We start from the raw sequence: 16812 nt of genomic DNA on the forward strand, positions 1-16812 counted from the left end.
CTGAGGGGGACCGGGCTCAAATGCCCCCAAAGAGTCTATGGCCAGGATGACAGTCAGGGTTAAAGACATTGATTTCCTTGTAGATAACGGGGCTGAACATTCGGTAGTAACCACTCCGGTCGCCCCCTTATCCAAAAAGACTGTTGACATAATCGAAGCCACCGGGGTTTTAGCAAAGCAAGCCTTCTGCTTGCCCTGGACTTGTACTGTAGGAGGACATAAAGTGATTCATCAGTTTTTGCACATGCCTGACTGTCCCTTGCCCTTGTTGCGAAGGCACTTGCTTAGCAAGCTGAGAGCTACTATCTCTTTTACAGAGCATGGCTCTTTGCGGCTAAAGTTACCTGGGACATGAGTCATTCTGACCCTTACGGTCCCCTGAGAGGAGGAATGGAGACTTTTCTTAACTGAGCCAGGCCAAGAGATAACACCAGCTCTGGCTAAGCGGTGGCCAAGAGTGTAGGCGGAAGACAACCAACTGTCCAGGGCTGGCAGTCAAGCAAGCCCCCGTACTTATAGAAGTTAAGCCTGGGGCCCAGCCGGTTAGGCAAAAACAGTACCCGGTCCCCCAGAGAAGCTCTTAAAGGTATCCAGATCCATCTCAAATGCCTAAGAACCTTTGGAATTACAGTTCCTTGTCAGTCTCCACGGAACACTCCCCTCCTGCCTGTCCCCAAGCCAGGGACCAAGGACTACAGGCCGGTACAGGATTTGTGCTTGGTTAATCAAGCTACAGTGACTTTACATCCAACAGTACCTAACCCGTACACATTGTTGGGGTTGCTGCCAGCTGAGGACACCTGGTTCACTTGCTTGGACCTGAAAGATGCTTTCTTTAGCATCAGATTAGCTTGTAAGAGCCAGAAGCTGTTTGCCTTTCAGTGGGAAGATCCGGAGTCAGGTGTCACTACTCAGTACACTTGGACCCGGCTTCCCCAAGGGTTCAAGAACTCCCCCACCGTCTTCGGGGAGACCCTGGCTCGAGACCTCCAGAAGTTTCCACCAGAGACCTAGGCTGCGTGTCGCTCCAGTACATTGATGACCTTCTCCTGGGACACCCCATGGCAATCGGATGCGCCAAGGGAACGGACGCCCTACTCCAGCACCTGGAGGACTGTGGGTATAAGGTGTCCAACAAAAAAGCTCGAGATCTGCCGACAGCAGGTACGTTACTTAGGATTTACTATCCGATAGGGGGAGCGCAGCCTGAAATCAGAAAAAAAGCAGGTCATTTGCAATCTACCAGAGCCTAAGACCAGAAGGCAGGTGAAAGAATTCTTAGGAGCTGTGGGGTTTTACAGACTGTGGATCCCAAACTTTGCAGTATTAGCCAAGTCTTTGTACGAGGTCACCAAAGGTGGGGACCAAGAACCTTTTGAATGGGGATCCCAACAACAGCAAGCCTTTCATGAGTTAAAGGAAAAACGTACGTCAGCTCCAGCCCTGAGGCTACCAGATCTGACAAAGCCTTTTACATTGTATGTGTCAAAAAAAAAAAAAAAAAAAAGGCAGTTGGAGTTTTAACCCAAACTGTGGGGCCCTGGCGGAGGCCTGTGGCCTACCTCTATAAACAACTAGACGGGTTTTCTGAAGGATGGCCCCCGTGTTTGAGGGCCTTGGCAGCAACTGCCCTGCTAGTACAAGAAGCAGATAAGCTGACTCTTGGGCAAAACCTGAACATTAAGGCCCCCCATGCTGTGGTGACTTTAACGAATTCTAAAGGACCTCATTGGCTAATGAATGCTAGACTCACCAAGTACCGAAGTTTGCTCTGTGAAAATCCCCGTATAACCATTGAAATTTGTAACACCCTGAACCCCGCCACCTTGCTCCCGGTATCAGAGAGCCTGTCAAGCATGACTGTGTAGAAGTGTTGGACTCAGTTTACTCTAGCAGACCTGACTTCCGGGACCAGCCTTAAGCATCAGTAGACTGGGAACTATACATGGATGACAGCAGCTTCATCAACCCACAAGGACAGAGATGTGCAGGGTATGCAGTGGTAACCCTGGACACTGTTGTTGGAGCCAGATTGTTGCCCCAGGGCTCTTCAGCCCAGAAAGCTGAACTCATTGCTTTAATTCAGGCCTTACAACTCAGTGAAGGTAAGACTAAACATTTACACTGACTCTCGGTGTGCCTTTTTAACCCTTCAAGTACATGAAGCATTATATATATATAAAAAGGGCCTATTGAACTCTGAAGGAAAGGACATAAAATATCAACAAGAAATCTTACAATTATTAGAAGCAGTATGGAAACCCCACAAGGTGGCAGTTATGCATTGCAGAGGACACCAGCGAGCTTCCACCTTGTTGGGTTTGAGGAATTCGTGCGCCGACGGGGAGACTCGAAGAGCAGCATCTGCCCCTTTCCAGGCATCAGTCACAGCCCCCCTCCTCCGTCAAGCACCTGATCTGGTACCTACTTACTCTAAAGAAGAAAAGAACTTTCTCCAGGCAGAAAGAGAACAGATGATGAAGGAAGAATGGATTCGGTTACCAGATAGAAAAGTAGCTGTGCCACAGCTCCTGGGAGCTGCAGTTGTACTGGCTGTGCATGAAATCACCCATCTAGGTCAGAAGTCACTTGAAAAGTTGTTAGGCCGGTATTTCTACATTTGCATTTGTCAGCCCTTGCCAAAAGGGTGACACAGCGGTGTGTTACCTGCCGACAGCATAACGCGAGGCAAGGTCCAGCCGTTCCGCCCGGCATACAAGCTTATGGAGCAGCCCCCCTCGAAGATCTCCAGGTGGACTTGACAGAGATGCCAAAGTGTGGAGGTAACAAGTATTTACTAGTTCTTGTGTGTACCTACTCTGGGTGGGTGGAGGCTTATCCAACATGAACTGAGAAAGGTCGTGAAGTAACCCGTGTGCTTCTTCAAGATCTTATTCCTAGATTTGGACTGCCCTTATGGATCGGCTCAGATAACCAGCCAAAGTTTGTGGCTGACTTGCTACAGAAGACGGCAATGGTATTGAGTGAGGATCACATGGATATTGAATGCCGCCTACCGGACTCAGAGTTCCGGAAAGGTGGAGCGGATGAATCGGACTATCAAAAATAGTTTAAGGAAAGTATGTCAGGAAACAGGATTAAAATGGATACAGGCTCTCCCTATGGTATTATTTAAAATTAGATGTACCCCTGCTAAAAGAACAGGATATTCCCCTTATGAAATATTATATCATAGGTCCCCTCCCATATTGCAGGGACTTCCAGGCACTCCCCGAGAGTTAGGTGAAATTGACTTACAGTGACAGCTACAGGCTTTAGGAAAAATTACACAAACAATCTCAGCCTAGGTAAATGAGAGATGCCCTGTTAGCTTATTCTCCCCAGTTCACCCTTTCTCCCCAGATGATCGAGTGTGGATCAAGGACCGGAACGTAGCCTCTTTGTGCCCACGGTGGAAAGGACCCTAGACAGTCGTCCTGACCACTCCCACCGCTGTGAAGGTAGAGGGAATCCCAGCCTGGATCCACCACAGCTGTGTAAAACCTGCAGCGCCTGAAACCTGGGAGGCAAGACCAAACCCGGACAACCCTTGCAGAGTGACCCTGAAGAAGATGACAAGCCCTGCTCCAGTCACACCCGGAAGCTGACTGGTCCACGCACCTCCAAAGCATGAGAAAGCTCATTGTGAAATTCATTTTTCTTAAATTTTGGACTTATGGCCGGGCACGGTGGCTCACGCCTGTAATCCCAGCACTTTGGGAGGCCGAGGCGGGCGGATCACGAGGTCAGGAGGTCGAGACCATCCTGGCTAACATGGTGAAACCCCGTCTCTACTAAAAATGCAAAAAATTAGCCGGGCGAGGCGGCGGGCGCCTGTAGTCCCAGCTACTCGGGAGGCTGAGGCAGGAGAATGGCGTGAACCCGGGAGGCGGAGCTTGCAGTGAGCCGAGATCGCGCCACTGCACTCCAGCCTGGGCGACTAAGCGAGACTCTGTCTCAAAAAAAAAAAAAAAAAAAAAAAAAAAATTTGGACTTATACAGTAAGGGCTTCAACTGACCTTACTCAAACTAAGGACTGTTCCCAGTGTATTCATGAGGTCACTGAGGTAAGACAGCAAATTAAAACAATATTTCTGTTCTATAGTTATTATGAATGTATTCGAATGTTAAAAGAAACTTGTTTGTATAATGGCACTCAGTACAAGGTATGTAGCACGGGAAATGACCAACCTGATGTGCGTTATAACCCATCTGAGGCCCCTGCAACCACGGTTTTTGAAATAAGATTAAGAACTGGCCTTTTCCTCGGTGATACAAGTAAAACAATAACTAGAACAGAAGAAAAAGGAATCCCCAAACAAGTAACTTTAAGATTTGATGCTTGTGCAGCCATTAATAGTAACAAGCTAGGAACAGGATGTGGTTCTCTTAACTGGGAAAGGAGCCACAGAGTAGAAAATAAATATGTTTGTCATGAGTCAGAGGTTTGTGAAAATTGTGCCTTTTGGCCATGTGTTATTTAGGCTACTTAGAAAAAGAACAAAAAGGACCCGGTTCATCTTCAGAAAGGGGAAGCCAACCCCTCCTGTGCTGCCGGTCACTGTAACCCACCGGAACTCATAATCACCCATCCCCTAGATCCCCGCCAACCCCTCCTGTGCTGCCGGTCACTGTAACCCACTAGAACTCATAATTACCCATCCCCTAGATCCCCGCTAGAAAAAGGGAGAACGTGTAACTCTAGGGATCCATAAGACAGGGTTAAACCCCCAAGTTGCCATTTTAGTCCGAAGGGAGGTCTACAAGCGCTCTCCCAAACCAGTATTTCAAACCTTTTATGATGAGCTGAATCTGCCAGCCCCAGAACTTCCGAAAAAGACAAAAAATTTGTTTCTTCAATTAGCAGAAAGTGTAGCTCATTCCCTTAATGTTACTTCTTGTTATGTATGTGGGGGAACCACTACTGGAGATCGATGGCCTCAGGAAACCTGAGAGTTGGTGCCCAGGGATCCAGCTCCTGATATAATTCCAGTTCAGAAGGCCTAAGCTAGCAACTTCTGGGTCCTAAAAACCTCAATTATTGGACAATACTATATAGCTAGAGAAGGAAAAGACTTCATCATCCCTGTAAGAAACCTTAATTGTATAGGACAGAAGTTGTACAAACAGCACAACAAAGACAATTACTTAATGGGGCCTAAACCACACTGAAAAGAACCCATTTAGTAAATTTTCTAAATTAAAAACTGCCTGGGCTCATCCAGAATCTCATCAGGACTGGACGGCTCCCGCTGGACTATACTGGATATGTGGGCACAGAGCCTACATTCGGTTACCTAATAAATAGGCAAGTAGTGGTGTTATTGGCACTATTAAGTCGTCCTTTTTCTTATTACCTGTAAAAATGGGTGAGCATCTAGGTTTCTCTGTCTATGCCTCCCGAAAAAGGAGAAGCACAGTTATAGAAAACTGAAAAGATGAGTGGCCCCCTGAAAGTATCCTACAGTATTATGGGTCTGCCACATAGGCACAAGATGGCTCATAGGGATACCGAACCCCCATCTACATGCTCAATAGGATCATACGGTTGCAGGCCTTCTTAGAAATAATTACTAATGAAACTGGCAGAGCTTTGACTGTTTTAGCTTGGCAGGAAACCCAAATGAGGAATGCTATCTATCAGAATAGACTGGCCTTAGACTACTTGCTAGCAGCTAAAGGAGTCTGTGGAAAATTTAACTTAACCAATTGCTGCCTACAAATAGATGATCAAGGACAGGTGGTTGAAAACATAGTCAGGGACATGACAAAGTTGGCACGTGTGCCTATACAGGTTTGGCACGAATTTGATCCTAGGTCTTTATTTAAAAAATAGTTTCCAGCTATAAGAAGATTTAAAACCCTCATTGTAAGTGTATTGCTACTAATAGGAACTTGCTTACTGCTCCCCTGTGTATTACCCTTACTTTTTCAAATGATAAATATGTTTTGTTGCTACCTTAGTTCATAGACAACTTCAGCACACGTGTATTACATGCATCACGATCAGTCTATCTTGCAAAAAGACTCTAAAAGAAAAAAGTGACAACTCCCACTAAAAAGTGAAAATTCTCAAAAGGGGGACATATGAAATGAGACCACCACTTCTCCTGTTGTCCCTCCCAGCTTCTCCCCTACCTCCCCTTTCTTTGTTTATAATATAGACAGGAAAAAAAGGAGAAAGCAAGAAGTTGAAAAGAAACAGAAGTAAAATAAATAGCTAGAAGACCTTGGTGCCAGCCCTGGCCCTAGTGGTTAAAATAATAATAATAATAATAATAATAATAATATTAACCCCTGACCAAAACTACTTGTGTTATCTGTAAATTCTAGACATTGTATGAGAAAGCACTGTAAAACTTTTTGTTCTGTTAGCTGATGCATGTAGCCCCCAGTCACGTTCCTCACGCTTGCTTGATCTATTATGACCCTTTCACATAGACCCCTTAGAGTTGTAAGCCCTTAAAAGGGCTAGGAATTTCTTCTTCGGGGAGCTTGGCTCTTTAAGACGTGAGTCTGCGGACGCTCCTGGCCTAATAAAAAACTCTTCCTTCTTTAATCCGGTGTCTGAGTTTTATCTGCGGCTGGTCCTGCTACAACGTGTCACCTGGAGAAAGGGTTTATGAAGGTAGTAGTTTACTTAGGTTAGAAGCTTAAACTGACCCCAGGTAAGAACTTCTGGTGAAAATGAAGTCTGGGAGGAGGAAGCGGTTCCAAGTTGGGGGGGGGGGGGCGGGGGGAGTATAAGGAAGTCTTATCCCCAGTTCCCGCCGTAGAGGACAGCTGCCTCTCCCTCTTGGTGAAGTCTTGCCTGGCCTGGCCTGGGTTTCCTTCCTGCTCTGAGGTAAAGGAATGACTCCATTGAACACTGAGTCTGGAATTCCCTGCACAGATTTCTGACAGATCGAGGAAGCTAACAGTGCCCCTTCTAACAATAAGTAGCAAGTTTGGCTGAAATGCAGATATCCAATGACCAGGGCGCAGGGAGTGAGCTGAGCCTTAAGAAGGCTGTAGCTAGGACCAATCAGCCGGGCTCTTCAGGGCTCCGTTACCCAGGGCTTCCCCTGTCATTCAGGGCCGGGGGGCGGAGCCTGGGACCCCATCCAATCAGGGGCCCTCGGGCGGGGCCCTGCCAACTGTCAATCCGGGGAAGGAGGAGGCGGCACTCGGAGTCTCAGTACTCCTTTGCTGCTGGGGTCCGTTGCGCTCGGCATCCAGTTCTGGGTGCACCGAGAGGCTCCAGGTGCCTCCGCCACGGCTCCTGTGACGCTGTCACCTGCGCTGTGACCTGCTCCGCAGTCATAAAGAGGACGCCGGGACACTCAGAATCAGGGAAATGGTAAATGTGTCCGGCCTGGCTTCCAGATACGTGGAAGAGGGGCTGGATGGAACTAACAGGCCTCCGCTCTGGCGACCCTGGCGATTGGGACCCACGTCCCCCATGGCGTGGCTCGGCCCTCGGTCCCCTCGGCCGCTGGGTGGGGTTGGGCCCGCAGCTGGGACCCCGGGCGTCCTGTCCCGTCCCTGCGCGGCGACTGCGGCCCCGGCCCTAGAGCCCTCTCTGGGCAGCTCCGCGCCGGCAGCCCGGCGTCTCCCAAGATTGTGCGGGGACCACGGGAGGGTCATGACGGAGAATCCCGACTCGTATGTGTCCAGCCTTTCTTCTGTTAAAAATTAAACCGAGGCTCTGTTAACAGTTAAAGAGTTCGTTGGAGCACACAGCGATTCCTGAGTGAGAAACACTTGGTCATGGCTTGTGACTGAAGAAAAGGCTTTTATAAGTTGCATGAGGAGACAAACCGGATTAAATACTTGATTAGTTACAGTGATGCTGTCGCCTTATGTGGACCTGAAATAAAAGGATCAGATTCCAGTTTTTTAAAGTTTACTCAAGCGAGAAGCTGGGAATGGCCCATTTGGGAAAACACAGGATCCACGGAAATGGGCTCAGTGCTTCAAATTTAAAAGTTTAAGTTCTTCCTTATGTAGGCAAAAGGCCAAGAAATTTAACAGGATTACAACGTTTTTTATACAAGGCTAGTTTGTGAGGCACAACAATTTAATTAGTTACAGTTTGGTCCGCCCCGCCCCTCATAGAGCTTCGCGTTTTTGTTTTTTGGTTTTTTTTTTTGTTTTTTTTTTTTCTTTTTTTCTTTACAGCTGGGTAAAGCTGTGAAGAAAAGTCTTTTCTTTTATAATTTAAAAGAGTATATTTAACATTCCAGCCTAAGGCAAGGTGATACCAGCCTGGACAACATGGCGAGATCCCGACTGTACAAAAAATTTTTAAAATTAGTCGGGTATGGCCGGGCGCAGTCGCTCACGCCTGTAATCCCAGCACTTTGGGAGGCCGAGGCGGGCCGATCACGAGGTCAGGAGTTCGAGACCATCCTGGCCAGCATGGTGAAACCGCTTCTCTACTAAAATTACAAAATTTAGTTGGGTGTGGTGGCACAAGCCCGTAGTCCCGGCTACTCGGGAGGCTGAGGCAGGAGAGTTGCTTGAACGCGGAAGGCGAAGGTTGCAGTGAGCCGAGATGGTGCCACTGCAGTCCAGCCTGGCAACAGAGCGAGACTCCGTCTCAATAAATAAATAAATAAATAAATAGTCAGGTATAATGGCCGTGCCCGTAGTCCCAGCTAGTCTGGAGGCTGAGGCAGGAGAATTGCTTGAGCTCAGGAGATGAAGGCTACATCAATGACAGTATTGAATTTACAGCTAATGGACAAGGTGAGGGAAAGGATGGAAGTTGGGTTAGTGTCAAGAATTAGGGAAGAGATTGTCAAATGTAGGGGAAAAGGGACTTGATTGGATATCAAGTTTGGAGGAATTTTCTCTCAACTCCCTTAGAAGGGTTTTTGCTACCACAGGGCTCTGCAGGAAAAGGCCAAAGCCTAGTCAAGAGGAAGGGGGCTCTGAGGAGCCTGATTCTAGTCTAATCAAGAGGGAGTTTTTCAGACCCCTTCCTCAGCCTTGTTCTTCCCAGGTATGACAGTAAATCCCTAAATTTCTGGTTTTCTCCTCACATTCAAAAACACCAACTTCCCCTCTCCAATTGACATCCTTATCAATTATGTGTTTCCCATGCTACATTTGAAACAGCTGTCATATTTTATCATTTTCCCACAGACCAATAAATGGCACTATTTAAAAATGTTATCAACACCTTTGAAAAGAAGGAAAACCTTTTTTTTCTTTTTTTTTTTTTTGAGACAGAGTCTCACTCTGTTGCCCAGGCTGGAGTGCAGTGGCACGATCTTGGCTCACTGCAACCTCAGCCTCCTGGGTTCAAGCCATTCTCCTGCCCCAGCCTCCCAAGTATATGGGATTACAGGCATACGCCACCACGTTCAGCTAATTTTAATATTTTTAGTAGAGACAGGGGAAGGAAAACATTTTTAAAAAAAATTTAGTGCAGGCACAGTGACTCACTCCTGTAATCCCAGCACTTTGGGAGGCCCAGGTGGGAGGATTGCTTGAGCCAAGAAGCTCAAGACCAGAGTGGGCAGGGCAGCATAGGGAGACCTCATCTCTACTGAAAACAAACAAACAAAATAGCTGGGCATGGTGGCACATTCCTGTAGTCCCAGCTACTAAGGAGACTAAGGCGGGAGGATCGCCTGAGCCCCGAAGATCCGAGGCCGCAGTGAGCCACGAGGGCACCACTGCACTCCAGCCTGGGAGACAGGGTGAAACCTTGTCTCAAAAAAACGAAAACTTTAGGGCTTGGCGTGCAGGCTTACATCTGTAACATTTTGGAAGGCCGAAGTGGGAGGATCACTTGAGTCCAGGAGTTTAAGACAAGCCCAGCAACATAGAGAGACCTCATCTCTATGAAATAAATAGGCGGCCGGAGGGCGGCGCTGGGCGGAAGCCACCATGGCGGCCGAGCAGAAGACAAAGTTGTCCAAGAATCTGCTGCGCATGAAGTTTATGCAAAGGGGACTGGACTCGGAAACCAAGAAACAACTAGAAGAAGAAGAAAAGAAAATCATTAGTGAAGAACACTGGTACTTGGATTTGCCAGAGCTTAAAGAAAAAGAGAGTTTCATAATAGAAGAGCAGAGTTTCTTACTATGTGAAGATCTTCTCTATGGAAGAATGTCATTCAGAGGATTTAATCCTGAGGTTGAGAAATTGATGCTTCAGATGAATGCTAAGCACAAAGCAGAAGAAGTCGAAGATGAAACAGTGGAGCTTGATGTGTCAGATGAAGAGATGGCTAGAAGATATGAGACCTTGGTGGGGACAATTGGGAAAAAGTTTGCCAGAAAGAGAGACCATGCCAATTACGAAGAAGATGAAAATGGAGACATAAAACCGATTAAAGCAAAGAAGATGTTCTTAAAGCCCCAGGATTAAGATGGATGCCTTAAGCGATGGACCACGGGTGCTTGATGGAAGTCAGCAGCGCATCTGGAGCTCATCCCGATAGCGTCTCTATAGTTATTAATACTGTAACGTTTACTTTGTAAAGAGATGTATCATTTTGGAACCATGCTGTTTAAAAAAACAGATGTGTGATGGATGTTGTACATCCTTTGCTTCATGGTATTCATTCATAAATTTTTAGCCCCTGATCTACAAATGTATATGTTTTTACAGGGCTGCTTCCTGAAGTTTTTTTGACCTCGGGTTTATCGTAATATAGTTCTCCAGTCACTGACCTTGAATTGACTCATATAAATTACTGCCAATGTTTAAATTGCCCTTATGTTTATATTTAAATTATTATGTCAAGCCAATTGATACATATAGTTTGGAATCAAATATTCTAAGAATTTATTATATACATTTATCAAGAATAAATATGCCTCTCCAGGCTTAAGTGTTAAAAAAAAAAAAAAAAAAGAAAAAAGAAATAAATAAATAGGCCGGGCGCGGTGGCTCACGCCTCTAATCCCAGCACTTTGGGAGGCCGAGGTGGGCGGATCACGAGGTCAGGAGATCGAGACCATCCTGGCTAATACGGTGAAACCCTGTCTCTACTAAAAATACAAAAAAATTAGCCGGGTGTGGTGGCGGGCACCTGTAGTTCCAGCTACTTGGGAGGCTGAGGCAGGAGAATGGCGTGAACCCGGGAGGCGGAGCTTGCAGTGAGCCGAGATCGCGCCACTGCACTCCAGCCTGGGCGACAGAGCGAGACTCCGTCTCAAAAATAAATAAATAAATAAATAAAAATTTTAAAAGAAAAAAGTTATATTTTGTTTATGAATATTTTTTATGAGAGGAAACTATTCAGTAACTACCCAAAACTACATTGGGTAAAACCCATGCCTGAGTCTTGACATTGATCATCTTTTCATGTGCTTGTTGGCCATTTGTGTATGTCTGGGAGAAATGTCATTAAAATCTATTGCCCGGCCAGGGGCAGCGGCTCATGCCTGTAATCTCAGCACTTTGGGAGGCTGAGGCGGGTGGATCATGAGGTCAGGAGTTCGAGACCAGCCTGGCCAACATAGTGAAACCCTGTCTCTACTAAAAGTACAAAAATTAGCTGGGCGTGGTGGTGCGTGCCTATAGTCCCAGCTACTCGGGAGGCTGAGGCAGGAAAATTGCTTGAACCTGGGAGGTGGAGGTTGCAGTGAGCCGAGATCGTGCGGTTGCCCTTATTTTAGTCAATTAGTTTTTTGTTTGGTACAATAGTTTTTCTAGTTAATTACAATAAGAAAAACCTTAAAAGTTTTACTAGCTCAAGCATTTTAAGTGTACCATTGAGTTAGTTTGACAATTTTATGTAACTTCTCTAAGAAGAGTCATACTGCATTTTTCTTTTTCTGACTGGTCTTTTGCAGTTAGCATAGTATCATGAAGTTTCATGCCTGCTGTAGTATGGGACAGAATGTCATTTTATAAGAATAAATAATATCCCATTGTGTATATATATAAATTTTCATTATCCATTCATCCACTGATTGGCATTTAGGTTGATCTACCTGTTGGCTGTTGTGAACAATGGATTTCAATTTATTTTATTTTTTATAGAGATCGGATCTCGCTCTGTTGCCTAGGCTGGTCTCAAACTCCTGGGCTCAATTGATCTTCCTGCCTCAGCCTCCTAAAAGTGTTGGGGTTACAGGCATCAGCCACTGTACCCAGCTGTTAATGATTTTCAAATATTTCTTTGAGATCCTACTTTCAATTCTTTTGAACTGAAAATATAATTCAACCCAAAAGTGGGTTGCTGGAACATTTGGTAATTTTGTTTTTAATTTTTGAGGTACCGCCATACTGTTTTTCATAGCTAAGCCATTTTACAATCCTTTGGACAGTGTACATAGGTTCCGGTTTGCCAGCATCCTCATCAAAGCTTTCCATTTGGCGCGTTTGATGTGTTTTTTATAGTTGAATTATGGAAGTTCTTTATATTTGCTGAATATTAAGACCATACCAAATATATGACTTACCATTATTTTCTCCAAATTGATGAGTTTTCTTTTCCCTTGTTGAGTGTGTTCCCCTACACAAAAGTGCTTAATTTTCATAAATCACATTACCTTTTTGTTAAGACTGCCCCCCACAGAGTTTTTACCTCTAAACCTTGTCCCCATTCAGCCTTCAGCACTTCATCAATTACAATTTATGTTGTCCTACCCCAGTACTATTTCCCGAATGGTTTTGGTCGTGGGTTTCTGTTTCACTTAGTTATGACTCTCTTAATCAGTTGGGTCGGTGAGATCCCATGCAAAATTCTGCTTTTGTTTGTTTTTGCATTCGCCTGTGCTGTTTGAATCAGAATCAAATCCACTTTCCAGATACTATCAAAGGTTAAACTTTGTGAATAAACATTTTCAAGGGTATGTAGTCTCAGGACTGCTATTGTGAGCTTTTTTTTCTGCACATGAATTAGTAGGACTCTGTTACGAAAGATGCTACACACCCACTGTACAAAGAGACATTAGGGGTACCCAGGAAGCACATCTTTCTCTCCGGATTCACCAAAAAGATACATTTTCCTATTCTTTTTTTTTAAGATGGAGTCTCACTCTGTTGTCCAGGCTGGAGTGCAGTGGCTCGATCTTGGCTCACTGCATCCTCTGCCTCCTGGGTTCAAGTGATTCTTATGCCTCAGCCTCCCTGAGTAGCTGGGATTACAGGCGCCTGCCACCACACCCGGCTAATTTTTGTATTTTTAGTAGAGACGGGGTTTTGCCATGTTGGCCAGCCTGGTTTTGAACTCCTGACCTCAGGTGATCTGCCCGCCTTGGCCTCCCAAAGTGCTGGGATTACAGGCGTGAGCCACCATGCCTGGCCATAAATTTGTTATTTTGGAATAATTTTAGATATATAGAAAAGTTGTAAAGATAATATACAAAGTTCCCATATACCCGTCACCCATTTTCTTCTAATGTGAGCATCTTACATAACCATGGTCCATTAAAACTAAGAAATTATCATTTATATATAACTATTAATGAAACTCCAGATTTTCAACAGTTTTTCCCCTAATATCCTTTTTCTTTTCCAGGACCCAATTCAGTATACCCCCACTGTATTTAGTCCTCATGTCTCCTTGATCTGTTCTGTGACAATTTCTCAGTCATTCCTTGTTTTTTAAAAATCACTTTGACAGTTTTAAGAGTGCTGGTCAGGTATCCATAGAATGTTCCTCATTTTGGAATTTTTCTCATGATTAGACTGGAGTTAGGTGTTTTGCGGGAGAATGCCACAAAGGTGAAGTGTCCAGGCTCATCACTAGATACAGCTGGTGACAGTAACCTTGATCACTTGCTTAAAGCAGTGTTTTCAGGTTTCTCCACTTTAAAGTTACTATTTTTTCCCCTTTCCATACTCTGTTCTTTGGAAGTGAGTCACTAAGTCCAGTACAGGTTCAAGGGAGGAGGGCCAATTCAGCTCCATAGTTCTGGATGCTGGGAAGTCTAAGATCAAGGCGTGCTGGACGCGGTGGCTCACGCCTGTAATCCCAACACTTTGGGAGGCCAAGATGGGCAGATCACGAGATCAGGAGTTTGAGACCAGCCTGACCAACATGGTGAAACCCCGTCTCTACTAAAAATATAAAAATTAGCTGGGCATGGTGGCGCGCGCCTGCAATCCCAGCTACTCAGGAGGGTGAGGCAGGAGAACTGCTCGAACTCAGGAGGCAGAAGTTGCAGTGAGCCAAGATTGTGCCACTGCACTCCAGCCTAGGTGACAGAGTGAGACCCCATCTCAGAAAAAAAAAGAGATCAAGGCACTGGCAGGTTCCATATCCAGAGGGTCCGTTCCTCATGAACTCCATCCTCTTGCTGTGTCCTCACGTGGCAGAAGGCTACATTTTCCTATTTTGCTGTTGCTTTACCCCATAGTTCCACTCTGGCATCAAAATTGCTGTTTGAGAGGAAGTGAGTGTAGACAGGAGAGTAAGAGGTCTGATGACAGAGGCAGGGAATACATGTTTGGAGTCCACAGCATCATGAGAATTTCTTAGGAATAGAGTCTAGGATCCCAGTGCTGTCAGTCTCACCCGTCCTCCTCTGCACCTGTGGGATGTTTCAGGATTCAGGATGTGGCTGTGAACTTCACCCAGGAGGAGCGGGCTTTGCTGGATCCTTCCCAGAAGAATCTCTACAGAGATGCGATGCAGGAAACTTTCAGGAAATTCATCTCTGTAGGTAGGGGTGACAATATTACCTCCCTCAGTGAATTAAGGAACACGTGTTTCTAGCTCATTAGTGCTATTCGGGGATTTGGAATATGGATAGGCAATCCTTCGATGAACAAATCAGGCATGGCTGCAGTGTCCCATAAACATGGAAGCTAATGATTTTTAAATAATCGTATACTAATTCAGGACTATTTTTCTGGGTCTATATTTTAGGGAAAAAATGGAAAGACCAGAATATTGAAGATCAGCACAAACATCCCAGGAGGACTCTAAGGTAATTTATACTCACAAGACAAAGAAATGTCTCTGAAGAAAATCTCAGACTGTCAGAAATTGTTAAAAAGAAGCCAACAAAAGAAATAAGCTCAGCATAAAATGTATTTATTCTTAGAAAATTTTCTCTAAAAACGTATTTCAGTTGACATAGAGGTTTAATGTTCATAAGATAGTTTACTTGGAAATAGTATTAAGAAAGCTCGGGCTGGGCGCGGTGTCTCACGCCTGTAATCCCAGCACTTTGGGAGGCCAAGGTGGGCGGATCACCTGAGGTCAGGAGTTCAAGACCGGTCTGACCAACATGGAGAAATCCTGTTGCTAGTAAAAATACAAAATTAGCCAGGCATGGTGGCACATACCTGTAATCCCAACTACTCGGGAGGTTGAGGCTGGAGAATCGCTTGAACCCAGGAGGCGGAGGTTGCAGTGAGCCAAGATCGCGCCACCATGGCACTCCAGCCTGGGCAACAAGAGGAAAACTCCATCTAAAAAAAAAAAAAGAAACCTCATGTAAATATTCTTTTTTTGATGATAGATATAGACAGGCCATCTTGTAGAATGTGTGATCCATTCATGTTTAAACAATTCAGACAGGGCAGAAAGCCTATACTTTGCAGAATAATGTTAAAAATGCAGCTGGACATGGTGGCTCATGCCTGTAATCCCAGCACTTTGGGAGACCAAGGCAAGAGGACCACTTGAGGTCAAGAGCCCAAGATCAACCTGGGAAACACAGCAAGACTCTATCTTTACCAAAAACAAAAAATTAGCTGGGTATGGTGGCACACAGCTGTAGTCCAGCTTTCTGGGAAGCCTGAGGTGGGAGGATCACTTGAGCCCAGGAGGTGAAGGCTGCAGTGTGTTATGATCACACCACTGCACTCCAGCCTGGGTAACAGAGCGACACTTTGTACGAAAAAAACCAAAAACATTAAAAATGCAAGTGTAATACTTATTAACAAATATTAAATCACTTATAAACAGACCCTTCATTACGTGCTTGGCATTTTGCACAGAAATTTTATGGGAGAGAGCCTCTTTGAGAGTACAGAAGGTAGCCAGTGTGGAGAAACTTTCACCCAGGTTCCGGAAGACATGCTGAACAAGAAAACTGTTCCTGGAGTAAAATCATGTGAAAGCGGTACGTGTGGAGAAGTCTTCATGGGACATTCATCCCTTAACAGGCACATCAGAGCCGACACTGGACACCAACCATGTAAGTGTCAGAAATTTGGAGAGAAGCCATATAAGCATGAACAACGTGGGAAAGCCTTGAGCGATAGCCACTGCTTTCGAACACATGAAAGGCCTCACGCTAGAGAGAAACCTTTTGATTGTAAGGAATGTGGAAAATCTTTCATTTCTCCTGCAAACATTCGAAGACATATGGTAATGCACAGCGGAGATGGACCTTATAAATATAAGTTTTGTGGGAAAGCCTTGGATTGTCTCAGTTGATACCTTATCCATGAAAGGACTCACACTGGAGAGAAACCATATGAATGTAAACAATGTGGTAAAGCCTTCAGTTGGCACAGTTCTGTTCGAATCCATGAAGGAACTCACACTGGGGAGAAGCCATGTGAATGCAAGGAGTGTGGGAAATCATTCAGTTTTTCCAGTTCTTTTCGCAGACATGAAAGGACATACACAGGAGAGAAGCTGCCTCAGAAATCATCTGACCATGTGTCCTCGTTTGCCAACGAGAATCCTTGATAGTACCTGTTGTCCCAACATAATTTTTCATAGCACCTCATCTTCTTGCCATGGTTATCCATGTCTGAACAATGAATATGTATGAGTACTTTCACACATAAGCAAAATTAGGTTTATTAAATGAAGTTTCCAGGAATGTTTAAATTTCAACACCTGGTTTGCCTTATCATAAGTTATGGCTGTGCTAATTTCTCCAGGCAATATTCATGGAA

At 45.1% G+C, this 16812-nt stretch overlaps 2 protein-coding genes and 1 pseudogene across 3 annotated transcripts in view; all 3 read left to right on the plus strand.

The window, feature by feature from the left end:
• LOC112611850 (zinc finger protein 136) overlaps positions 1-16812 on the plus strand; it is a 520810-nt gene that overhangs the window by 195639 nt on the left and 308359 nt on the right. The gene's annotated exons all lie outside the window — the stretch shown is intronic.
• Positions 6665-16541, plus strand: LOC112611857. Its single transcript, XM_025365802.1, has 4 exons — positions 6665-7339; positions 14445-14456; positions 14500-14615; positions 15901-16541. The coding sequence occupies exons 1-4, from the start codon at positions 6957-6959 to the stop codon at positions 15984-15986; spliced, it is 597 nt and encodes a 198-aa protein (XP_025221587.1). The 5' UTR covers positions 6665-6956; the 3' UTR covers positions 15987-16541.
• On the plus strand, positions 9852-10835 carry LOC112611861 (annotated as a pseudogene). The gene has a single exon (XR_003116782.1). The product of XR_003116782.1 is annotated as an M-phase phosphoprotein 6 pseudogene (transcript).

The sequence above is a fragment of the Theropithecus gelada genome, chromosome 19 (assembly GCF_003255815.1).
Source record: "Theropithecus gelada isolate Dixy chromosome 19, Tgel_1.0, whole genome shotgun sequence".
In the NCBI taxonomy this organism is placed as follows: domain Eukaryota; kingdom Metazoa; phylum Chordata; class Mammalia; order Primates; family Cercopithecidae; genus Theropithecus; species Theropithecus gelada.

What these genes read in the sequence shown, in the direction of transcription:
- LOC112611857 (XM_025365802.1), top strand. Translation starts at nt 6,957, where the DNA reads ATGCAGATATCCAATGACCAGGGCGCAGGGAGTGAGCTGAGCCTTAAG. An exon ending in CAGGAAATTCATCTCTGTAG is followed by an intron (nt 14,616 to 15,900) that starts GTAGGGGTGACA and finishes CATTTTGCACAG; the next exon opens with AAATTTTATGGGAGAGAGCC.